The sequence below is a fragment of the Coffea arabica genome, chromosome 2c, assembly GCF_036785885.1.
Source record: "Coffea arabica cultivar ET-39 chromosome 2c, Coffea Arabica ET-39 HiFi, whole genome shotgun sequence".
Taxonomy (NCBI): Eukaryota; Viridiplantae; Streptophyta; class Magnoliopsida; order Gentianales; family Rubiaceae; genus Coffea; species Coffea arabica.
Genome location: NC_092312.1, coordinates 3,270,322 through 3,296,094, shown reverse-complemented (window position 1 = coordinate 3,296,094; position 25,773 = coordinate 3,270,322). Strand labels below are relative to the sequence as shown.

Below are 25,773 nucleotides of genomic sequence, written 5' to 3'. Positions count from 1 at the left end.
CCGGTAGCATCCATAATTCTTAATTATGCTCTTAGAACTAAAAGATAGAACCAATCTAATTAATATTCAATTTTATATTTATTTATTTGAACTTGGTTCAAAAAAATTAAATGATAAGAAATAAAAAAAAAATCAAGGCTAAATTACACATAATTCCTTTGTAGTTTCATATATTGTCATATGACCTTTTTAACGTTTCAAAATGTCCAATTCATCCCCATATTTTTTTTGTCGCAACGGTAGAATTTCTATAACATAATCTAGCTTAATCTAAGAGGAGGGGACGAGGGTTCGATGTGAGTAGAGACTTCATCGAAAAAAACCAATTAAGCCGCCACATGTTGTCCAATTCATCCCTATGTGATATTATGTAAAATAGAGTTTAATTACATTGTATAAAAGTATAGAGAAAATATGTGAATAAATATAAAAATTACAGCGGATAAATTAGATATTTATGCAAAATATAAGGAGGTTACATAATTATTAAAATTTTATCAAACATGCTTTTAGAAATAATTTGAATTGACTGCGGTAACTGATCATGCATTCCATTCATTTTTCAATTTACATAAAATTATAGGGAGGTTATGTAATTATTTTAAAACTTTAGGGGTATCATCTAATATTATATAAATTTACAAGGGATAATAAATAATTTACCCAAAAATCAACATAATGGCAAAAAACTGCAACTAAGGCCACTTTGTGGTGGATTTTAAAATCCAATGAATTGTAGGTTTTTCCTTTCATACTCCTAGAAATTTGAACCAGGAACACCACTGAAACGTTTTGGATTTAGGAATACCGTAACCTCATTTCCTAATCCACACACACACACACAATATAAGACCCGCAGCTTACATACTTACCGCTTGATCACCGCTAATTCTGGCGGTAAATAGCGTGTTGTTAAGGTTTCAGTTCACACACAAAACAGAGCGTGGAAACGGAGGAGATCGGAGGGCTAGCGGCCCACAGGCCCAGCAGCAACTCCTATCACCATTTTCTGTCGTGGGAGCATGTTTACCCTCTTCCGCCGCCGCTCACTGGCGGCTTACGTCTACGGCCATGTGCTGAACTCCCATAAGGTCCACACTTCAACAGCTCCACTGCTGCAGGAAACCGGTCTCTACGGTTTCAACCACTTGAAAACTCCCAAAGGCTTCCGACGCTTTGTTGAGGACGCCATAGAAAGGTTATAAATAACTTCCAACTCAAAACTGGCATAAGAAAGAACTGAAAATTCTTGATTTCTTTTCTATTTTTTTGGTAAATAAATGATTCTTAAAGCATATTATCAGGTCAAATGAGCTCGTCACCTTTATTTCTGGAATGCCATCTGCTCCGGAAATTATCGGAGCCATGGATGAGATATCCGACACAGTAAGTGTATTTCAATGTTTATGGCGTCTTCTCTCTCATTATTTTCTAGGCTTTTGTAGTCAAGACCATAATTGAAGCGTGTATGTTTAACAATTGCCAGTGGAGAAAAATGTAGTTTTGGTATTCAAATTTTGACACATAGAGCAGTTTTAATCCCCAAATTTTGGACAAAAATAAATCTGATACCCAAACTTTCAATATTTGGGTACTAAACCCTTGACGATTTTTTTCCAACATGCTACTGGAAAGAATCAAGTGATAGTCGCATGTTCGATTACTATTGGCATAAAAAAAATGCCAATGAAACGTAAAATATCCTTCTGACACTAAGCATTAAGAATATATTTTAAAAACTTTAATCACTTACCCAACTCTACTCGTCTTATTCCTTTTCTCCTTCTTTTGCTGTATTTTATCTTCACCTTAGTGTCAGAAAGATATTTTACGTTTTTGTGACATTTTTTTATAAAATATTTACCGAACATATGACTATCGCGCTACTCTTTTAAGTAGCAATTTGGAAAAAAATCACTAAGGGTACTAAATGTGCTCAAATATTGAAAATTTGGGTACAAGATTTGTTTCTGTCCAAAATTTGGGGAGTAAAACTTCTCACGTGTCAAAATTTGGGTACCAAAACTACATTTTTCTCATTGCTAGTGTTAGTCTATACGACTTTTGAGTTTCAGGAGCTAACTGGAGTAGTTGATATTTCCTAGGTATGTTCAGTTATTGACTCTGCAGAACTTTGTAGAGCTACACATCCAGACAGGTCAGTATTGATTTTGGATTGATGTTTTGTGACTGTTATTGTTATTTTGCTTAGTCTGTAAAAATTTTCTGTTCACTTTGCAATTAAGGGAATTTGTTGAGGAGGCAAGCGAGGCGTCCCTGAGGATTAATGAATATATTCATGTGAGGCGGCAAGTGGTTTATTTGCTCTCTTACCATCTTTACAAGTTCTATGTTTGTAATTAGGATAAGCAAACTGATTATATGTCAATCAGATGAACAAACCAGAATACAGCGGATCTTAATTATGAAACCAACTAAGTTAATTGAGCCAGCAGATAATGTGGGTTAACTATTCCTTTCCTTCTTTACCTACTATCAGTCACAAAAGGAAAAACTCAACGCAGAGGATGTACAATTGTCTTTTATATTGATTCTCAGGGAGCAGGTTTAAGCTAATTTTGTAAGATTTGAATGATTGAATTCATTGGATAGGTTCAACAAAAGTATAAGGTATTGAAGGCCAGAACAAGTACGTCTTACTTGATGATATTCTTCACGAAGGCTATAAAGCAGAATTTTGGTTTTGTGACATAGTTACAAATTATACCTATTTTGTTTGACTGCTGGCAATTATGATATGTAAAATTCTTTAATTTGTGAAGATTTTATGGTTTCTTTTGATTCATTTCTTTTATCAGTCAAAGTGAATTTTTCTCTGTCATGTAGCATCTTAATACAAATCATTGCCTGTACATGGCGGTGGTAAAAGCTGAGCAGGATTCCCATTTGCTAAATGAAGAAGCTCAAAGAGTAGCCCATCATTTACGTCTTGACTTGGAAAAGGCTGGCATTCATCTGCCTAGTGGTGCTTATCTTTTCTGAAATAGTTACTTCCTGCATTTGATCTTTTGCCCCAGCTAACTAACTAACTCTATTTCGTTGGTCCTGCAGAACAGTTGGATCGAGCTAATCAGCTTAATATGGAGATTGTTCAGCTGTGCAGAGAGTAAGTACCCCCCGCAGAAATGAACATGCACAACATGTTTTGTTTCTTTAAGTCTTCACATAAGGTCTGAGATTGTTGGTGGTTTATATAATGCCTGGGCAAAGGTTGGTTTGTTGTTTGTTCTGTGCAGTGGGAGCATAAATATGTTGCACTACTATTTTCTTGCCATTATGAGGATTTTTCAGCATGCTGCTATTTGAGTTTGACTTTTCACAAAGCAATGGTTTTACTTTACCACGCACTATTCCGTTTAAGTAGATTACGGTATCACTTTCCTCCAGGAAAATTCATGAATTATTTAGGCATTTTCCTATAATCAATTCACTTTTTCTTTGCCATCTTCTCTTCAGTGAGAAACACAATGTTTGGTAAATCACAATGCTGGGTTTATAGCTGTGCTGAGTGTCAAAAAATGTTGCCTTTCATTGTAGATTGCTAATACCATAGCATCTGGAAAACTACAATTTTTTTAGGGAGGTACCCATGGTTTGAATAGCTACTAATGTTGGAAAGGTGAAACTTTTTTCTTTCTGTAGAGGGTAGCAATAAGAGTTGACTCAAAACAATGAGATCTGTTGCACCTTCTCCTTCTTATGCAAATCTTACTTACTTTTGCTTTAACCTTCTAATTTCTGCTCTATATGAAGATTGAAGCACTAAATCTCTTGCCTTGCATGTCATTGTGGAAACTATTTGATTTATTCTGTTTAACTTTGGTCATTTCCTAAAAATGGTTCTGGATTATTTGACAATGACAATGAGATCCTATTTTGAAGAGTTCAGAAGCTGAATGTGCGGAGATGTTACTCTTACAAGGTAGGATATTGATTAGGCTGAGTTCCTTGGCCAGAAATTGGGGCTAATATTGGAAAAACTGTACACTGAATCCTGATGTTTAGTTGTTTTCTATTATCACTTTGAATCAAAGATATCACAATCTGAGTCTATGCACCAAGTACTTGATTGCGCTTCCATTCCTTCTTTGCATCTTGCAATTAGTTTTCAGCATCAGTGACGCATGGTGCCCTTTATTTGATTGCGAGACATTATCTATGTATTTCTTGTTTCTATCAGGTTCAATGAAAATATTATCAATGATCCAGGTCACATGGATATCTTTCCAGCATCACACATCCCAAAAAAGTTACACCATCTTGCTAGGCCTATCTATCGGACTACATCAGGTGCATTTGGGGGATCAGCATGGTCTATGACAAACATGAAAGAGAAGGGCTTTCGATTACCAACTGATCCAAATACTCTCTCCTCTATTCTGCAATGGGTATCAGATGCTGAGGTAGGAACAAATTACATATCAATGAACTTAGATGATAAAGCTTGTATTAAACTATATATTGTACAGCCCTGGTTTCCAAAACTTTTGTCTGTGTCCTGTTTCCTTCTTTCAAAGAACATCTTCCTTCTTGAATGAAGTGCTAAATTTTCTGAAAACTTTGAATCTCATATTCAGACTCATAATATCTTCTTGTTCAGATTAGGAAAACAGCTTATATACAAGGAAACTCTGCCCCGCTTGGAAATCTTGGTGTGCTCGATAAGCTTATTGCAGCTCGTCATGAGTTTGCTCAGGTTAATCTTATTCACTTCACTTCCTTTCCATTGGACGAAATCTACTCTAATCTGTCGGTCTAATCGCCCATCCAAAAGTTGGTCTGCGTGATTTTATTTCCGAGTTTCTCCATGTGAAGTCTGATGTTTAACTTTAATGAGGTTCTGTATATTGTGAGTCGAATGAACTGTTGCATTATGTGAACAGCTTGTGAGTCGAATGAACTGTCACATTATGTGAGCAGCTTTTCTTGTCGATAGCTGCCATATTTCTATATCAAACCTGAGCAAATAGTCCTCCAGATGCCACAGGAAGTAGAGGTGTATATTTCATTGCAAATGTCTTTTGCAATACCCATCTCCAATGAACTAACACACTTTCTTTGTATGCCATTTTTCTTGCCTAAAATGACTACTTTCTCTTTTCTTGGTGCTTTCCTTCTTTCAGCGCAATTTTTTAATTCAAGAACCTGAAGGGAATTTTATGGCATTTATTCCATCATACTTCCTAGTTTTGCCTCTTTACCCAAATGTCTGATAATAAATGTTAGATTTGTATGCCATTAACACTACTTTCTCTGATCTGATTTCAGTCAGATAACGTGATCAAACTCAACTTTGAGAAATTGAATATCGATTTTATGTCCTTTCTTTTCTATTCTTTTTTAAAGGATACTATTAGAAGGTTAACTTGCATGTTTAAGTAAGAATTGGTCTTCTACACCTTTAATTTTTGTCTTTCCTGGAAGAAGTCTCTGCAGAAATTTGACATCATAAGCAATGCCTTATTTTGGATGCACATGCAGATTATGGGTCATAGTTCCTATGCAGATCTTGCTGTACACTCAAGTATGGCTTCATCACCTGATGTTGTATTATCATTTTTGCTTGAAATGAGCGAAATAGTTAGACCTAGGGCGGATGAGGTACAGTATTTAGTAAAACTCAACGATCACAACAAATTCCATTTTCCTTGAAGCAAGTTTAATTTTGTTGATAACTGAGTAAATTTTCATTGCAGGAGTTTAAGACAATTTGGAATTTCAAGAGAGAGAGAAGTGGCCAGCTCTATGGAGACTTGGAGCCATGGGATGAAACATACTTTACCGCTATAATGAAGTCTGCAGCTTATGATTTAGATTCCTCGGTATATTCTGCAAAACCTGCATGCATTGTAGTTTGTTATAATTATCCTCCAGTAATAGATGTGTTTTATATTCCGTTCCTACTATAGGCTAGCTTCTTATTGTCTATGTATTTTGATACTGTTTATACTGTTAAACCATGAATGAGCAATTATTAATACTGGTGCATATGTTTAGCTTTTGCCTTTATACTTGAACAGTGGGATAGGATTCATGGAAACTCAACATACAAAGCCTACCTGCCCCCAAGCAAGTTGTTATTCTGTTTTGTTTTGCTTGATCATGACTCAGTAGATTGGTTTTGGAACCACGACATTTCAGCACTGGTTATTTTAGTTTAAAAACTTGCAAAACTTAATGGGGACTTAAATGCAATTAAGTCAATAGGTGAGAAGGGAAGAAATTGATTTGCCTTAATGTAGATTTGGAACAAATAAGGGAGGCTTAGAACAACTATTTAGATGATTGGTTGAGACTGCTCGCATCCAGACTTTTATTAGTAGCAAAGGACTGGGTTTCTGTTTGTACCTTATCCTGGTACTGAGAAGGGAAATTTGACTTATTCCTTTAGCTGCTAATAGTAGATTAAGGACTTCCACTTTTAGTCATTCAAAAACTTTAGTCAACATTAAGAAAACCTAATTATAAAATGATGGTGTAAATTTAATAAATGAACTATCCACTTTGCATATTTAAGTCTTCCAATCCTTGTAAGGATGCACAGGTGGGTGCATTGGCACCAACTAATATCTTTATTGTAAATTGTTGGTAACTTTTGCCCAGTAGCTGGAATGCTGCTTATTATTTGTTGTTTGCATTGCCTACATTTTTAGCAATTGCATAATATAAGAAATAAATAGAGCAAAAGTCATCGTCAAATGCCTTTGTGCATGTAAGATGGTTGACAATAGGATGGCTTTAATTGCTAAAGCTATTCCACTTGTTGCTATGTGTGATTTCTGCAGTCCCATATGTTGCTATATAGATACTTTGTTGTGTTTGCTTAAATATTTGTTCAATTACCTTATTCTCTTCAAATTGTAAATAGTAGGCTCTTTATTTAAATTATATGATCGGCTCTATCCATTAAGCAGGTTGTTGCATCATTTTTTCCTTTATCCCAATGTCTTGAGGGCTTGAAAGTTCTTGCTGAGTCGTTGTTTGGTGTGACATTTCACCATATTCCTCTTGCCCCTGGTGAATCATGGCACCCGGACGTCATTAAAGTAGCCCTACACCACCCAGATGAGGTCAAATATGGGTATCTTTTGTCCAATTTAAATCTCTTTTCTTATATGCTTCCATGCTGAGCATCTAATGAATATGCATTTTGCTTGCATGTCTTTATTTTGTTTTGGTAAATTACATGATTATTCATGAGCATAGATGAAAATCTGATTTCGGTGATATGTCATGCCTAAAGTTAGTGTTTTCCCTTATTGATAACTTTTGTGCCCTCCACGAAGACCTCTTGCAATTAATTGACAAATGGAGATGATGGTGTCAGGGAGGTTTAATTTTACCAAATGCAAAGTCTGGAAAATTTTTGTGCAGTCTCGTATTATAATCATAATCCATGAGCATTGCTACTTGGAAAACTGGAGTATGTAGTAATCAGCAAATAATGTAGTCTCTCATAGTCATCTGAGCTGATCTGGTTGAGCATCAATGAATATGTTGGTTTTCCTAGAAACCAGTGGTCATGCTCAGGTGCCATATGATAGCCAATAATAGTTTATTGAATTGACCTTTACAAAGCACATATCCCAATCAGTTTCTACAGCTTTTTCAATTGATCATGAATGCTTCTGTGACTTCTTAATGCTTACATCCTTTAAACGAGTCATAGTCTTTTAAACTGCAGGGTGACTTAGGGTACTTGTACCTTGATTTGAAATCGAGAAAGAATAAGCATCCTGTTTGTGCTCATTTTGCTATCAAAGGGGGACGTCGATTATCTGAAACAGATTATCAACTTCCTGTATGTGAAGGTTCTTTCTTCTTTATTCTCATTCTACAATTATGATGGCACACATTTATAATCTGTGGTATCTTATGATCACTGGATGCGAAATGTTGATCATTCTACATCTTCTCCTGGAATATATGATATTATGCTTTAGAAATTGTGGTATTGAGTTCTGTGCTTGAAATGCTGATCACCTTTAGCAAATTTCATTCTGATACAAGGAAACAAGGCCCTTGACCACTGAATGAAATCAAATTTTCAAACTCATATCTTGAATTCAATGGTGGGGGTCGCCATTCTTGGGTATAGATTGTTTATTAGCACAAAGGTCTCAAAGGCAGGAAACTTTGTGTTTGCTTAAATGCTGAGTAGAAGTTTCCCCCATGGGAAGTTTAACAGTTTCAGATGTTCTTCCATAGTCTGTAAAACTTGGTTTTTGACTATTTATGCCAATTAGACTTTACTTGGCTTTTTCCTGGTCAGAATCCTGGACTTACGCAACATGAGTCATGTCAATCGATGTACAGGCAGTGTCAGGATAGTCATGCAGAGGTTAAGTTGAGGTCCTGGTGATGCATGACATTCATATGAATTTTTGGTAATTTTTTAGCTGTGCTATGCTACATACAACCTTCTTTAGTTGCTCTGAATATTTTTATGTGTGAACTCGAGTATACAGATGATGAAAGCAAATATGGTAATGTGATCACACTGATGCTTGGCATTCTTTGTATGTGCCTGGGAAACACATATTAGCAAATATCTTATGACTGCAGCAAGAAATAGATCTGTGCATATGATGTTTATACTGGATATAACAGACTTCTTCTTGATAACCTGCAGATTGTAGCCCTAGTCTGCAACTTCTTGGGCTCTAAACCAGCATCTTTACTCAACCACTGGGAAGTAGAAACGCTTTTCCATGAGTTTGGACATGCACTTCATTCATTGCTTTCCAGAACGGTATCTGATGAATGGGATGGTAGTTGACTAGTTTTTACTTTGTTTTTCTTATTTGAAGTGATTGTTTGCCCTTGAACCTTGATGATCTGGTATGCAGGATTACCAACATTTTTCAGGGACCAGAGTTGTTATCGATTTTGCTGAGACACCATCCAATCTCTTTCAGTAAGTGAAATTCTCATTTATTCTTGCCTAACTGCTAGAGTTGGGGATTATCTGCTAAATTCTTATAGGCAATTCTCACTTAATGCATTACATTCTATCATCCTTTTTTTTTTGTGCTTTCTACATTAATGCTGCCATTTTTTGGTTTGTTGGATTGTGATGGCGCTGATAATGAAAACTTTGAGGATAATTACTTCTTGTTTATGTTGTCCACCAATATCATCACGGACATTGATGTTAAATTATAGGTAAACAACTTTAGGTGATATAGGTCAAAGTCATCTCATAAAAGTCAGTCATCCTTTTAGTTGGTTTTCAAATTAGGTACTATGCTTGGGATTTTCGGATCCTGAAGACATTTGCTAGGCATTATTCTACCGGTGATGTAATACCTGAAGATTTGGTGAAATCCATGAGGGGAGCCAAAGATATGTTTTCTGGTACTGAGTTGCAGCGACAGGTTTGTAGTTTAATGGTTGAAACATATTGAATTTTACTTCCCCGGGTGGTGGGTGGTGCATAAAGATTGACTGATGTATTCGTCTTTCGTCAGATATTTTATGCTTTAATTGACCAAAAGTTGTTTGGGGAAGAGGCATCCTCCATGAGGGATACTGCTTCACTTGTAGCAGAATTAAAAAGACAACATACCAGTTGGAAGCATGTTGATGGCACACATTGGCACACCCGATTTGGTCATCTTGCATCATATGGGGCAGGTATCGAACACAATGAAGAGTTGCTAGATTATTTGTCTTATCTATCTTATACTTAATCATCAAAAACTAATGCCATCTTGAAATGAGTAGGACGTGTCTTTTGCAATTTGCTTGTTTTACGTGAGAGTTCTTTCATATTTTGGTACCAATAATAACCAAATAATACGCATTCACATTTCTTCTGATGCTATTTCCACTGCTATTCCGTTTCTGTGATGGTAATGAGATGTTTGCTTCCCAACTCTGTGTAGGATATTACAGCTACTTGTATGCCAAATGCTTTGCTGCAACAATATGGCAAAAGATTTGTGAAGAGGATCCGCTCTCATTAGCTGCTGGATCTGCTATCAGGCACAAGTTCTTGCAGCACGGAGGAGCCAAGGATCCTGGTGATATATTAAATGATCTTGTGGGAAAACGTATCTTAAATTCTCGTTATGGCGGTATAGTTCCTGACATTACAAGCCTGAGTCATGAAATGGAGCTAAAGAATTAGTAGTATTAGCAAGAGCAACCTGAGGTGGTGACTGTACAAGAATAGGAGTTAGAAAGCAAGAAAACACATTTGTAGGTGTATTATGTACGAAACCATCTGCCGCTAGAGTGAACAAGTGGCTGCTGCTACTCTGTCATCTTGACATTCCAAGTCACGGAGAAAGTTGACGCATCAAGATTACCACCACTTATAGGTGTATTCCGCGAGCGTCAAAACAATTGAAAAATAGGGCCTCGATTGGTATAGAGCTGTTGTATCGTCTTGACGCCTTTCGATTGTCTTGGCGACTGTATGCATGTACTTTTATCAATCTCTTATTTAGACATTAAAATAAGAAAAACCGGCATTGGCAGCATTTTTCTCCCGTCCGCATTGAAAAAGTGGAGAGATGGAATAGCTATTTTGCTGTTGCCATGTTTGCATCGTGATTATCTGCCAAACAAATAATTTACGTTTTTTGTGAATATACTTTTTAATTATTTTTTTATTTTATATACATTAAATCATTACAGTACATTTAAAAAAAAAAAATCCTAAAATAGCAATCCAAACATAGTTGCTGGTCTAATTTGCTATTTTCTTTCACGTGACATCTTATAGCCAACCATCCAATTCTTTAAACAAAGCATTTATCCCCACAGATCCACTGACAACACTTTCGAGATGAAAATTCCAATAGTTGGGGTAATCTCAAAGCTAATCATTCAAGTCAATTCGCAGATTCCAGCGCGAATTCGTAGTACACAATGCACTCGGTATACAGGATTCCAACTGCAGTTCGTTATACAAACATGGGCAGAGAACAGTTAAACGAGGTTATAAAATCTCATGAAGCGGTGATTATCAGCCTCCATGACTGGGTTCTTTCCATCTAGTAAAATTTTCTACCGTGTTAGCCCAACAGGGGTATACTCGCGTTCAACTGTCATTACCCACTCCTGGATAACGGGATTGACTACTGCTGGAAGTTCATCATGGGGGCAATGACCTGGGCATTAATAGCAGCAAGGAAATTGTTTTCAGTTAATATGTGATGCTTTATAACATCAATGTAAGCGAAGATCAAGCCATAGGAACACAAGGTTGCATCAAAATTACCGCCATCCAGTTCTTTAGTAACAATCCCTTTGCAATGCTCTCTAAGACAAGCTAGCTTAGCCCTGGAATCAGAAAGTGGATCTCTCATGCCCTAAAGAACATAATCATGAAACATAAACATTAGCACTAGACAAAGGAAACATGACAAAGTAAAAACCCTTTATCCAATCTATAGCACATAAACCTGTATTGCAAGAACCTTCCTTTCAAATCGTTCCAATAGATAATTGAGAGGAACTGAAAGATCAAAGCTGAAAATGCATTCCAAAACCACCAATACTCCAGGGTCATGCGACTACAATTTTTTTATTAAGGTCATAGCAGTTGTATAGTTAAGCATGTTTTCTGAAAGGAAAAAGCATAACACATAAATTTATTGATACTTAAGGCTTAAACAAAAAGCATGGAAAAGATGTTTGAACTGCCTCATAAAGGATACAGTTCTCAACATCTCATCAATAAGCCAGTCATCTGCTTGATCCATTTTCTGCACCACATAATTTTAAGAAGCAAATATTAGATGATAATAGCAATAGAAAAAGTAGGAAACAAAGGTAAAGCGAGTCATACAGATGGGTAAAAGCTCTTCACTATGTTCCTAATGTTGAACCTCAAGTAGAGCAAAAGGAGTCTAGCACCCAACCATGCTGCACCAGGAGTTTGCCTATCCTGAAATGTTGATCGAAGTGGGTGTGCATCAAGAAATTGATAGCTGATGGCAAGCTTAGACAACCATTGCTAATCTAAACATTAAAAAGGTGCTAGAAAGTTTCTTCTTTCCTTTCCCTTTTCTCCTCTTCTTGTGCTGCATTGAAATGAAGGTGCAGGGCAGTGCGCAAGCAAGAAAAGTAGTGTTGCCCACCAACTACTTATAAAATTATCTTACTGTTCTTACTTCAGACAAATGGATCGCAGAATATTCAGTAACAACATTGCCGGCACTGTTTATGAGGATCACAGACTTGGCTAAAGCAGGCCAAAGCCCAGCAACAATAGCAACAAAGTAGCCTGGCAGTAGAAAAAAGGGAATCAGTACGGGGAATTAAAATAGATAAGATACATATGCATTTTTTCAGCATAGATCTAAGTTAGGTAGATCAGTTTTTCTTTCATATTTCCAAACCTTTTTCCTACTTTTTTGTAGGGTTTAGGAACATACCACCAATTGAGTTCCCAACAAGGTGCACTGGTTCCCCAACAACTTGAATTATGAAATCTCTAACCAGTTTGGCCCACATGACTTCAGTGTAAACAATATTTGGTTTTTCTGATTTACCAAACCCTAGAAGTGTGACTGCCCAAACTCGATTCCCACTGTCAGCTATATGACTTATATTGTAACGGAAATGTTCGAAAAAAGCACCAAAACCATGTACTAGGAGAACAGCAGGACCTTCATTGCCGGAAACAGTATACTGAGGACAGGAAATCATCATAGCAGCCAAGATTAAGATTAAATTTAGAATTACACAACCAAAATAAATCCTTTCCAGGTAGTTAAAGGAGTTGAAAACACTCACATGAATTAAATAGCCATTCCATCTCCATATCCTAACTGAGTAAGTTCCTCGCTCAATTATTTGACTTCTTAAAGCCAAAAGCCAATACCACTGATACAAGAATCAGGGAAATCTTAAAATAAGTTCAAAGGAAACCAATAACTAGGATAAGCCTTTCAAAAGTAGTTATACAAAAGTCAAGCTAGTTTGCCACAGAGAATCATGTTAAAAAATAGCTGGAAGTGTAGAAACTACCTCCATTGAGCAGACAGTATCAACTGCTGCAGCTACAGTGATTGCTGAATATCCAAAAGGAGATAAAAACCCACCATTTCGTTCTTTCTCGTACTTAATTGCCTCATGATACACTCTTCTTCTGGAAATGATTCCAAGTAGAAGAGCAGATCCAAAAAGGGCACCAAATGAGGCTCCTTCTCTACTTTCTGCCTGACGCAGTCTTTCATGTACCCTGCAACGAGAATAGGAAAAAATCTAAGATGTAAGCCACACATTACCTGAATAGAAAAGTAAGCCACATATTAACTGAACAAAAAAGTAAGTACAAAAGGGTCCAATCCTGAAATCAGGATTTTCGAGTTTGTATTTTTTCACCGAATGAGATGAGCTGCATAATACAAGTTTTACTTGTGAAAGTTCCTGCTCAATAGACAACGCTGAAAGATTCAGTTGTTGCCCAGAAAATGGCAACAGAGAGACACACAGAAGTGACTGTGGTGTACAGCTACATGTTACTATCAATGAGGGAACTAAGCCATATGCAGTCAACAAAATATAGCTGGTTTTACTGTCCTACCATTCAAGGACCTCAAAGAAATGGCTCACTTTCAGTAGCCGACCAACAAATTTATAAAGACAAAGACTAACAGTCTAAAATAGAATTAGATAGTGAAAAATTTTTGTCCAAACATCATCACACCAAGGTTGCCAATACGTACTCCTGCCATTCGCCACGGGCAGTACCCTCCAGATACCGCAAATATGCAGATAGAGCATTAAGCACATTACCCGTCCCACCTCCGACTGAGTTCTTTTGTTGAGTCACAAATGCTGATCTTTCTGATCTTTTCCTTTCAGTTAAGTTGCTACTTCCCATATCTCGATTGCTTTCCATCAAAGCTGCTCCATTGACACCTCCAATTTTTCCTTGCGTCACAACCTGGTCTATCTCAAGCTCACTCGTACTCATAATTGATGTCAACTTATTCCTTGATGTCCCAACCTTAATCACAAATTTCTTCAACTCATCCAACGTTGGTAGATCGCCTGGTTCACAAAGGCACCATGATTTTCGATAGTAGAGTCAATACAATAATGGCATTGCAGAGTTCTTGAATTTCTGGCAACAGGAAAAGAGAATAAAAAATTAAAAGTTCTGGTTTGTAAAGACATACCCCAAGTTAAATCCATCGCCAGACTGGATAATTTGGTTGGCAAAACAGGAGAAACAACAGGCAGCTTCAACTGTTTAAAGCCATCGTACGATTCTGGCATATCCTCCAAGTTCTACAGTTAATTAACACAAAAGACCGAGCACTGAGGACTCATATCTGGAAAACGAAACGTTCAAAACCAAGAAAAGCATGTTTACCTTCATACCATAAAATGGCGTTCTCCACATAGTCATCCTAGGGTACGCTTCAGCAGAAGATACAGTAGCTAAAGCCAGAGCCTCCTTAACTGCATCCAGCATTCTACGCAACTCATACTCTACCTCTTCTTCTGCATATATGCTCGTGGCCTTGACCTGTTCCAGTCCGCATGATGAATGAAGGAAACAAAATGAGTTGAAAGAGTAGCGTGAGGTTGTCCTGGCCCGATAAATGTCAGATACAATAAAGCCAATTCAAAGTGGAGAAACCTCTCTGGCAAGATGTTGAATGACAGTCTCAGCATTCCCAAACCTGATCATCAAGTTAGACCCTTGACCCTTGAGAGACTTCCTTAAATCCTCCAAAGCGAAAAGGAGGAGTTGGAGCATTTCATCAGAAAAACCTGACCAATCATGCCGACAATCAAGATCAAGTAGCGTTTAACATTCACAAAAAAGTTCCATTCCACGAGTAAAGGCATTCGCCAAATTAAGCAGAAAATGCAGAACTTAATTCTTCAACATATCCGATTAATAAGAAAAATCTCGGCAACAAATACACAGTACTTCATACTAGAAAAAAAGTTATAGTTGTGATTTTGTGTGTGTGTGTGTGTGTGTGTTGAGCGAATGGAGAGAATAGCATACGCGAGAGAATGCGATGATCAAAAATGTACAGAGGGAGAAGCATGGGATGGTGGTGGGAGGCGGCGACAAGGGCAGGGTGATCGTCAATTCGAAGATCATGCTTGTACCAGATGATGGCAGCGCCTTTGCTGCTGGTATCCGCCGCACCCAATTCTGGCCCCAAGTTTGCTCGCACTAGAAGCGACATTTCAAATTTCAGGGCAGGCGAAGGCAGAGTAAAAGGGGAGGGTGAGGAATAGTGCTTGCGCCTGGGGAGGAATGGCTGGTCAGAAGAATAACGCGGGCAAGAGAAGAGCGCTGCCATAGATGAGTATTAAAAACGACTAGTAATTAGAAGAAGCAGAAAGCAGGAAGAGGGAAAGGAGGAGGAGGACGAGAAACGGCAATCCATCAACGATAAGAATAATGCTTGAAGGTGTTTCTTTTAATTTGAGTCTAGTGTGTGTTTCTGCGTGAAATCCAGAAAGGAGAGAACAAGCGGCCCTCGTTTTCACATGGTGAGTGGGGGAGTGAGAGACACACTGAGGAGTTCGAAGAAGAGTAGAATTTGTGGCGCACAGATTTTTGAGTTGCGACAAGAAAACTCCGCCGCCACGAGACAGGAGCCCAGAGGCTGAGAGTTAAAGACTTAGAGGCCGACAATCATCCACGCCAGTTGAGAGTTGCTGCATTCTTGTGTAATTTCTTCTCTCATCCCTCAGTGTTTCCTCCGTTTACATTTTCATCCCCCACGTCCCTAATTCAATCATAACATGTAGCAATTTATTTTATACCTAGCCCACGAATTTTTCACCTAGTGATCCAAGTTGAATTCGAAAGTGCTACAGGTCCTCTTCGACTCAAGTGTCACAAAAAAAAATTATGAAAATTCAATTCAATATTCAAATTTAATTGATTTAAATATGATTTTGATAATTAAAAAATAAAAAAAATTGAATTAATTACTTAATTAAGTGTCACTAAATTTTTTAAACAAAACTTACTCCACAAATTAAATGATAAACTCGATTCACTTATCATTTGATGTGATATATATTCAAATGCATTAGATTTAATAATTAATAATTTAATAAATTTAAATTTCAAGCTTCATCTTTATTAAACGCAGAGTATTATAAAAGTCATAAAATGATGATGGTAAGTTTGTCGCATTGATCTCACAATTATAATGTCGTAAAAAAGAAAAGTTGATTAAATCAAATTCGCAATTCTACCGTGGATTTACTATTCATTCGAAAAAGGTAATGAATGTTTATGTACTCCTACAAAATTGAGTTTCAAACGCAATATGAAATGCAAAAAAAAAAAAAAAAAAGGCTTAAGGTGAGGAAAATTACCCACAAAAGATGGAATTTCAAAATTATTAGCTAAATGCTAATATTACCTTATCAATTATTTTCCCATATTTACACAATAAAAAAATTCAAAGTAAAGAAATTTTTTTCAAAACGAATCAACTAAATTTAGCATCTTCTTCCTTTGACCAAAGATAATTTAAAAAAATCTTTTTAAGTGACGATTTCATCACGAAAATGTAGGTTGATTTTTATTTATTTTTTATTACAAATCATATTCAGAAGTAGGATAAGTCTGGAATTAAAAAAAAAAAAACCGTTAAAAAGCAAGAGGAAAGAAGCTCAAACTAACTAAATTGGGAAATGGCGCTACTGCTTCAATCGTCAGCTTCCTCTTTTCCCTCCAGCGGGAAATCCCTTCTTCCTCTCCATATATCGCCCCACCGTCGTCTTTATTCTAATCCGAAGTCCAAAAGACGAATCATCATCAAGCTCCAAAATTCTTCTTCCGGTTCAAATCCCTCGGAGCCCCAAAAGCCCAGCGATCCCTCCACCAACACAACCATCTCATCCTCATCCACAGTGGCCCCACCTCCCTCTCCCAAGAAACAGCCAAACTCAGCTGCTTCTGGCTTGGGTTTTAGCCCCTCAACTCCGGTGGGAACAAAATCGGCATCATCATCCAAGAAGAAACAGAAAGGCAAGAAAGAGAGGGCTTCCATAATTCGGAGAGCACCTGTGGAAAAACCTAGCTTTGCTACGCAAACAAACGACATCCAATCTAAGGAACAGTCCCAAAATGAGAGTGCTTTTCTTCTCGCTTGGTTAGGCCTCGGCGCTATTATTCTTGTCGAGGGCATTATTCTTGCTGCCTCTGGTAAAATTCCACCTCTAACTCCTTCCGAATACGTTCGTCCTTTTTTTTTAATCTGATTTTATTTATGCAATACGATTATAAATTAGAACCTGTTTTGGAATTTTTTACTGATCTTATTTGTTTTAATTGAGTCAACATTGCCGAGTTTCGTCTCTGCAAAAAGTCCCATAGACAATGTGACAATGTGTACACGGTTGTGATAAATTTGGCTCCTCGAACAATAATAGGTTGATAAGTACAAATAGTTGAGTGTTTATTTTAGACCATTCTCTTTTTCGAAACGGTTGTTCTTGGCCCCAGATGAACGGTAGAATTTGGACCTTCTGGATTGACCTCCAACATAGCCAACACCATTTCACCTGCACCTTCGGGCACAAGTGATCCTCAATCACACCTCCTAAAATTTTAACTTGATTGCAAATGGGCATGTATAACACCCACGATCTTCTGTTATGATATTTCCAGGTCAAATGAAGGACATAGATTTCAGCCACTTGTCCGGTTGATTGAAACTGTTAAGATATTCTGGATCTGCTGGCAAGTGGCAATACTATTCTGCAACCTTTAATAAATGTATACTTGACGTGATTTTGACATTTAAAATGCTTATCCATTAATGCTAAAACTGAAAAGGAAAAAAAAACTTTTACTTTCAGCTTTTATAGTGCATTTAGGATATACACATTCGTGCAGATATTGTAACTGGCAATCTACTTTTGTTATTTCAGGTTTCCTACCTGAAGAATGGGATAATTTCTTTGTTAAGTATCTCTACCCATCTTTTACTCCTACAGTGTTCTTGTTCGTGGCCGGCACTGTTGCCTATGGAGTGCTGAAGTACCTGCAAAATGAGCAATTTAATAGGGAAAAATAGTTTATCATGTATTAGGATCTGGTTTGGCTGATTATAGGAGGTGACTCTGATATATAGTGGTTCGTTGTAAAAACCTGTCTGCTTCAAGCTTTTCCTGTACAATAGCATTCACCATGGAGATTCCAGTGATAAATGGAAGATAGTCTTTCTCCTTATTTTCTACCCCACTCTGTGGCCCCAGGGTGCCACTATGACCTTTTCTTTTCAATTCTTATGAGCATAGCTATCTGGTGAAAAGATCTTTTATGTGTGGTGAAACTATATGCCAATATAACAGTATACTGCATCAGCTGTATGTTTTTCTGTATTTTCTGCAACCCTAATGAGAGTACAGCTTCCTTTATTGACATGTTTGAGCTTTGGCTTTTGGCATAAGTTGTGAACTCAAACTCAAGTTACTGGTATTTTGGTATCTGATATATATGATGTCTTGTGTTGGTTCTGGTACTGAAAATACTATTAACAGTGCCTGCTGGTTTTCCATTTCATTTCTTTCATCAAGAAATGAGTGTGGATTTTCGTCTGGACCTTCTGTGTAATATGAACCTAAATTCTTTCTGCTTCAACAATTTGGAGTTGACAGTTTATTCTGCTTAGCTGGCGTAATATAATATTCTAGAGTGCATACTTCTGTGTGAGATGCTTTCCTCAAAGTTGAACATCCTTTGATATGACATGAACCACAATTGTTTAGCGATAAAGCCAAAACTTGCAGAAAAGATAAATTTTGTCTGTTATAACCACTGCAAAAGTAGCTGGCGTGTCTTTGGTTGTTGCTGCTGCTACCATCATCCAGGGATAAACTCTTGACACTGAAATTTGTGTTGGCTGTCTAAGAATGTTTTTAATGATCCGTTCATTTTGTGTAAGACATGGTTAAGTTCCTTCTCAGTTGTTGGTCTGCTAATTGAGCAATTGGAAACAACACTTCTACACTTGCTGGATGTAAATATTCCTTAGTTAACTTCTGACAGACTTCATTTTTCAAGCTCAAGTTGCTTCTGCAACATCTTTGGGAATTCTAATTGTCTTTTAGAAAATCTTTTTGGCGTTTGGAGGCTCGAACTATTGACACCAGGTACACCTAACTCCACCAAAGGACTTGCTTGTGTGTTGCTTCAATAATTTATTGAAGATACATAACTTTACCAAGAAAAGACTCTTCGTTTATAGTTTTTGCTGATATTGAAGGACTAAGGTTAGTGTATGTTTAGACTTTGGTTCATTGATACCTGCTGTATTGTAATTGCATCCTTCGTTCTTTTTGCACCTTATTTAGATAGGCACTGTGGAATGCCCTATTGTTAAGGTTTCAATTAAAGAAAAAACTGATCTTGTATGGTTTCCTGGTCTCTTAGATTGATTTCTCATAAATTTAGTATCCACTTAACAAAGTATTTTGTTTCAGTAAGTTGTGTACCACAAATATAACTGCTGTTTATCCATCACAAACACGTAAACAAATAATTAAGAATTTGAATCTCAGGAGTTAGCATCTAGACCAGACAAATGGTGTGTAATGTATTTGAGTATTTGCTGTCATCCTTGTACTTCATCTCCGCTGGATGAAATTGATCTTTTATTGTGCAAATAGGTTACATTTTATGGGTAATTCTTAAAGGTGCATTAGAGACAGATGCATACTCATAGGCCCAGATTTTTAATGTGGAAATGCCTGATTGGTGCAGAGCCAGCTTTATGTTCTCTCAAATTCTCTTCTTTATATTTGTTTAAATGTTGCACTTTATTTCTGTGGATCAGAGATAGATTTTGAGCTCCATATAAATTGCCTGCACTTTTTGTTTAAATGATTGATTTTGCATTTTCAACAAGGTTGTTTGCAACTGGAATTAGGACAGAGACATTCTTTCTCTTCAACTACTTTTGCCGGCCTTGACCAATTATGGAACTTATATTGAGACCACATAACAGAATGGCTTACAAATTAATGAAGTTACAGTTGCTGTTGAACTGCTGTTCATTTGATTCTTCTTGTGGCATATATTTTTGGAATGCACAGCTGTAGTAAGTGTACAGATGTTAACATACTCCAAGCTGCCAACTTAAGTAGTTGTGGTATTTTTCAACAATGACATCAATCTGTAATTATCTGATACTCCTTTTTTTGAAGCCCATTTAATTCGGGACCCCTGGAAGTTGTGTAATACCTAGAATAAGTTGTATATTTTCACTTCAGTCTTCTACAATCTACAGGAGGCATTTTCAACTATTTTATGGAGACATATGCTGGATTCAAGAGGTTTCTTGTAACTGATTCATGGACGATTGTTGTAGTTGACCTTATCCTGAAAGCTAGTTCTAAATATCGTAAGAAGTGCCTGCACACATCCTTGCCAACGGCAAGTGTACGAGGTTTTGGTGTTCGGAATGCATGGATTTCGCAAAGTTCAGAACTGAGCAATGCAGGTTTACATGTTATTTTGAAACTCCGGCGCTCATATAATAGACGAAATACAGGCGGAGTTCTTGATCTTCACGTGGGACGATGGCTAGTCACATTCGCATTGGCTATCAATTATTATGTCTGGACTTGCGGCTTCAATGCTCAGCTGCTAAATTCCTTCTATCTAGTAGAAAGTACGTTGGTTCTTTTCTTCTTCTTCTTCATCTTCAATAAAACGAGCGGATGCCAGAGAGAAAGTACTCTCTCTTTCTTTTCTTTTCTTCTGTTAATGGTCATAAATTTCCAGCTTGCCTCCGGTATTAGGTCTCTATTACATATTTTCTGGGGCGGGTGCATTATCAGTAGTTGCCGACCTTGTTAACCATTTATTGCCGTATTAAGCCGGTTGGGTCTATTTTATCTTTTTCAGACAAAGCTGGTTATGAGTTATGCTGCCTGCTCTTTACGTCAGTTTTTCACTTAAAACGACACCAAATGTGCTCTCTCTCTCTCTCTCTCTTTTTTTTTTTTTTTTTTTTTGGGTGGAGTTGCGTTAATTGAAAAACAGCAGGATCCTGCGCGGGCATCCTTTACTTTTTTTTTTTTTTTTTTTTTTGGTTTGAGATTTATACTTGTTGTCCTCTCGTATGGGTTAAACTACTGATTTTCAGCAATTTAACCAGAAATTGCCTGGGAAGGTCACGGATCATTGGTAGTACGACGACTTGAATGCTTTAGTTGCTAAATAAGCCAATGAAAGCCGTTTAGCTGTCACTCTTAACAAGAGTAGAAAGAGCGTGGCCGACTGAGTTTGGTGGGAGTAGCCCGTCAATCATTTAAAGGCCATAAGTTAATCTAAGGGTGTGTTTGGATTGTAAGCTTTCAAAGAAAAATTATTACGTTTTTTTATAGACATATTTTTCAATTATCTTTTTATCTTGCATATATTAAATCGTTACAGTAATTTTTTTACAAAAAATTCAAAAAAATGAAATCCAAACAAGACCTTAGGCCTTTGGTTATGAAGTGCTAATATTCGACATGTGAGAACATTTATAGATTAGTCTTTCTTACATCGCAGCACGGTGAATAATACAACAGGAGTATGTGCATTTCGTATGTATAATATTTGAAGTTTCAATTAAAAATAAAATTAATAATCATGCACAATTCAAATTCTTCAATGGATGCAGTATCAGCTTATGAAAGCTTAACAATCTAATATTTATTGTGAATTAAGAACAAATAACAAAGTTCCAAGCGTTACAAATGGCTGATGTAAACCCCCAGCTAAAGATTAAAAATGGAATTATGCAAGTGGGGATGGCCGATGGGGACATTCCCCAAAGCCAAATGCTAATTAACCCAAAAAAAAAAAAAGAAGGCGCACACAAACAGATGCTAGTGACTGTTTGGTTTGATTATTGCTTCTCATTGCGTGGCATATATATAGTAGTATATACATCTTGAGAATATTTTAAACTACGAACAGAATATTGAGGGCATTGCTTTAATCGGCTAAAATCTTTCTTTGCTCCATTTTCCTGTGGGATTTGGATTAGCTTGCTTACACTTTTGTGACGGGGGGGGGGGGGGGGGCATGGATTCTGTATCGTGTGTTGATTTGTTGTGTGTCATGGGCGCAAAAACAATTCTTCTTTCCGTGCTCGACAATCATTCTTCCTTTCCGTGCCCACATTTGGGTTGGTGCCAAAATGACAAGGGTGCTTTCTGTAATCTAGTACTCGTCTTGGCCTTTTCCTTGTTTTTTTTTTTAATTCCCGGGACCTTTCGGCCTTAAAATGCGGTGGCCTCCCCTATGTTGCGTGTCTGCCTGTTTCTCCCTCCTTCCTTCGAAAATGTATCTCATATTTTCACGTGATAAATTTTTTTATCATTTATTTTTAAAATAGTAATTTTTTATTTCTTATAAAATTAAATTAGTAAAATTTTGCTCCGACTCAAGTTTTGATCATTGTTTATCTTAAATTCATCATGTGACTCGTGCATAATCATTTTGTAAAAGGTCAAAAGGTTAAATCTCATTGATAGTTAAATAAATAGCCCGATCTGTATTCATTTTTATCCTTCAAAAAGTAGAATTTGGCCTAAATCATAATTTTTATCCAAAAAGTAGAATAGCCAGTAAAAGTATAATTCTTTTTTCCTTAAAAAAATGGGATTTAACCCAATTTATATTCATTTTTTGCACAAAAAAAATGGCATACGGTTTTTTTACGCGTAGAAAATGATTACATGTAGGTAGGTTACACAGTGCTTTCAAACTAAAAAAATAGTTGAAACCATACAACAATGAAGATTATATTTTAAGGGTAAATGATGAAAAATTCATTTAATGAAATAAGAGAGATGTTTTGAATAACTTTTCCTTTCCCTTTGCCTTGTCAAGAATTGAATCGGAACGTACAATTGTTTCACCTAAGGTCTTATTACTAATATAGTTTAGGAAATTTGTATGACAAAGAGTACATTAGGAGTTTGATTGCAGAACTGATTTTGATAGTAGTTACTCACTCATCAAAACTATCACTCTTGTTCACTATTCAATAATTATGGTATCAAAGCGAGAATTATCTCTGAGATTTTGGTTCTAATTGTCCCGTAAATTTCACGGTTGAAATTTTGTTATTTTCACTATAAATTACTCTGAACCACATAAACATATTGTCGATGAAGATCCACTAGCCTAACAAATTTTTTGACATTTTTTTTTATGTGCTAGCATAGTATAACATTATGTCAAAAGAAACAACATTATGTCCAATCTATTTCTCAATATAATGTTGTACCATACTAGCACATATATAAGGTTTAAGAGCAAGTATATACACCATCAGTATATGAAAATTTAATTCTTAAAAAATACATAATAACACCATTTTCTAATGATGATAACGTCATGAATGCCCTTTCACACATCTCATATGTGAAAATCCTAAATCATTTTTTTGGATAAATATTGTAGTAGATTTTAAATTTAGAATCGCCTACTTATAATCCTTCTTCTTACCTTATCATTTAAGCCAAACTTCCCCCCAAAAACTTATATCACTTATTTGACCTTTTGTCAACAAGGGGCAATTTGTATATTTTCTCATTACGGAGGACAATTTACTACTCAACCTACATTACTGGAGAGGCAATTTGCGATAGAAGTCTATATAAAATTGGCGGACTCAATTGCTCTACTTTTGACGCTTCAATTGAGCAACAGTGAGGAGTTCAGGCCTTGTTTGGAATGTGATTTTTTGATAGAAATTTTTTATATTTTTCTTAAATATATCTATCAATCATCTTTTTTATCTCATATACGTCAAACGTTAAACGTTATAATATATATATTTTTTATTAAAATTTATAAAAATAGCAATTCAAATTTAAAATAACGCTGTTCTAAATAGCATGACTTATGGTTACAGGAACATACACTGGTACTGACTTGTGACAGTGAGTAAAACTTACCCATCCAAACTTCTCCTTTTTTAAAAAAAAAAAAAAAAAGAAAACAAAAAAGAAGGCACTCTTATCCTATCATCATTTGCTACGCTCAATAAATTCTAGTGCTGGACAAATGATTGACAAGTACTATGCCATACCCCCTTTCCCCCCAGCATACAAAAAAAAAAAAAAAAAAAAAGGAGGCAGTGAACACTTGATAACCAATTCATGTACTGTGAAACTGAAACACGTCCATCAATCATCATCGAGTGCATGTTTTGGAGAGCCACTTTATAAAAGTCACGCTGGGAAAGTATATGCAAATTGCGACTATGCGGGATTCTCTCTTTCGATATTCGCCTATGCTTTTTTATGGGGAATAATGAAGAGAAAAATATTATTATTAGTGTGAAATGAAGTATTAGCAAAGAAGAGAGTAAACAATTACACAGCATCGCCGCGTTTCCTTGACCCTGAGCATCGCGATAAACTGATAAAATTAGAACCACGACCCAATGCCGTTTGATTCTTGGAAAGGAAGCATCAATCCAAAGTTTTTACCTGCCAATCCCTCCAGCAGGTCCGTCAACTTGTTCGCGCACCTTAGATGCGGCGGCGTACTGAGTTCAATTATGCACGCTGCACAGCTCAGACGCTCCGACGTATGCATCACTAGTACTACCACTGAACAAAGCTTTTGCTGGCCCGGGGACCCTTCTATTCCCAGTCCCCAATGAACCTTCATGACGTGCCAAATTTGTATAAAAAATCGTACTTGTATTTTTGACAAATGAACTTTTTTTTTTTTGGTTGGTTTTGAATAGTTACTTAAAATAAACCGGCGGTCATTTGGGCCGTTAGCCACCACCAAGAATTTTCAAGTCTTGGTGGGACGAGAAATCAAGATGATATAGGTTGGAAAGTCAAGGTGATTCAATTTCCATCAACTCCCCTGTAGCTTTATGCCTTGTTTGGATTGCAATTTTTTATCGGAAAATTACGTTGTTTTTCGTGATCACATTTCTCTATTACCTTTTTTCCTCATATACATCAAATCGCTATAGTAATTTTTTCATGAAAAATCATGAAAAATGCAATCCAAACACAATCTTAGTTGCACCTTTTTCAAAATTAGGTTAGAATGGGAATAAAAATATAATAGATAAGTAACGAATAATAAAAAAACAAAGAATAATTACTTAAAGTATATGAGTAATATGCTAGCGGTATTTTTGAGGAAAAGTCGGGAAAGCAATAGCTGTGAAATGAAAAAGGAAAAGGAAAACACAATTAACAGAAAAAGAAAAAAGAAGCGGGAGAATAATGAAGTTCTTTTGAAAAGGAATGGACATAAACAACCCTAAAACTAACGAAGAAGCATAAATCTACTTGCAATAATAATAAAAAAAAAAAGAAAAAAAAGAAGAAGCTACTTCTGCAATTTGAGTGACTGATTTAAAATAAAACACAGTAATTGAGTGATCAAGGATGCATATGTTTTGAATAGTTTAATGCCTAGTTTTATTCTGTATAAAAATAAAAAGTGTGCTTTATTTATGTGGAAAAAAATAATTCTACGTAACAAGTACAGTATAACAATTAGTAAAAAGCAAAGAGCGGCAGGATGGACATCGGATTAGTTCCATCAATAATAATTTTTAAACCACCAAAATTGTGTCAGTCGCATCAACAATTAAAGGTTTTTGGATGTACCGGTACGTTGTCAAAACTCTGTGAATGTAACCACCAAGTATCAATTACGCCACAAAAATGTGTCCGGCGAATTGATTGTGCCGAACCAACTCCTGCGCATCGCATCCCATCACGTATTCTGAAAATGGTTTGTCCAAGTAAGGT

At 36.4% G+C, this 25,773-nt stretch overlaps 3 protein-coding genes across 10 annotated transcripts; 2 read left to right on the top strand and 1 right to left on the bottom strand.

Moving 5' to 3' along the window:
* Positions 1-748: 748 nt before the first annotated feature.
* On the top strand, positions 749-10,508 carry LOC113725136 (mitochondrial intermediate peptidase, mitochondrial-like). 7 transcript variants are annotated; one of them, XM_072073633.1, is made up of 17 exons: positions 749-1,198; positions 1,305-1,386; positions 2,106-2,158; positions 2,247-2,301; positions 2,848-2,986; positions 3,073-3,127; positions 4,202-4,424; positions 4,622-4,717; positions 5,449-5,622; positions 5,718-5,843; positions 6,936-7,091; positions 7,706-7,822; positions 8,654-8,773; positions 8,871-8,938; positions 9,263-9,398; positions 9,492-9,657; positions 9,919-10,075. In XM_072073633.1, the coding sequence occupies exons 1-17, from the start codon at positions 1,023-1,025 to the stop codon at positions 9,987-9,989; spliced, it is 2,013 nt and encodes a 670-aa protein (XP_071929734.1). In that variant the 5' UTR covers positions 749-1,022; the 3' UTR covers positions 9,990-10,075. The 7 variants fall into 7 exon arrangements, with proteins under 7 accessions (XP_071929734.1, XP_071929732.1, XP_071929731.1 ...); XM_072073630.1 differs by having other exon boundaries at positions 750-1,198; positions 9,909-10,508; XM_027248128.2 differs by having other exon boundaries at positions 751-1,198; positions 5,503-5,622; positions 9,909-10,508.
* A 309-nt stretch (positions 10,509-10,817) lies between these two features.
* LOC113725135 (uncharacterized) lies at positions 10,818-15,619 on the bottom strand. Of its 2 annotated transcripts, none has more exons than XM_072073637.1 (14): positions 15,008-15,619; positions 14,630-14,763; positions 14,360-14,515; positions 14,163-14,274; positions 13,707-14,034; positions 13,006-13,219; positions 12,772-12,861; positions 12,411-12,666; positions 12,138-12,259; positions 11,822-11,920; positions 11,691-11,738; positions 11,436-11,546; positions 11,252-11,342; positions 10,818-11,141 (listed from the first exon to the last, which is right to left on the bottom strand). In XM_072073637.1, exons 1-14 carry the CDS (start codon positions 15,309-15,311, stop codon positions 11,038-11,040), a joined length of 2,169 nt encoding a protein of 722 aa, XP_071929738.1. In that variant the 5' UTR covers positions 15,312-15,619; the 3' UTR covers positions 10,818-11,037. The 2 variants fall into 2 exon arrangements, with proteins under 2 accessions (XP_071929738.1, XP_027103928.2); XM_027248127.2 differs by having other exon boundaries at positions 12,147-12,259.
* Positions 15,620-16,634: 1,015 nt separating this feature from the next.
* Positions 16,635-18,290, top strand: LOC113725134 (protein LPA2). Its single transcript, XM_027248126.2, has 2 exons — positions 16,635-17,179; positions 17,908-18,290. The coding sequence occupies exons 1-2, from the start codon at positions 16,666-16,668 to the stop codon at positions 18,051-18,053; spliced, it is 660 nt and encodes a 219-aa protein (XP_027103927.1). The 5' UTR covers positions 16,635-16,665; the 3' UTR covers positions 18,054-18,290.
* Positions 18,291-25,773: the final 7,483 nt, after the last annotated feature.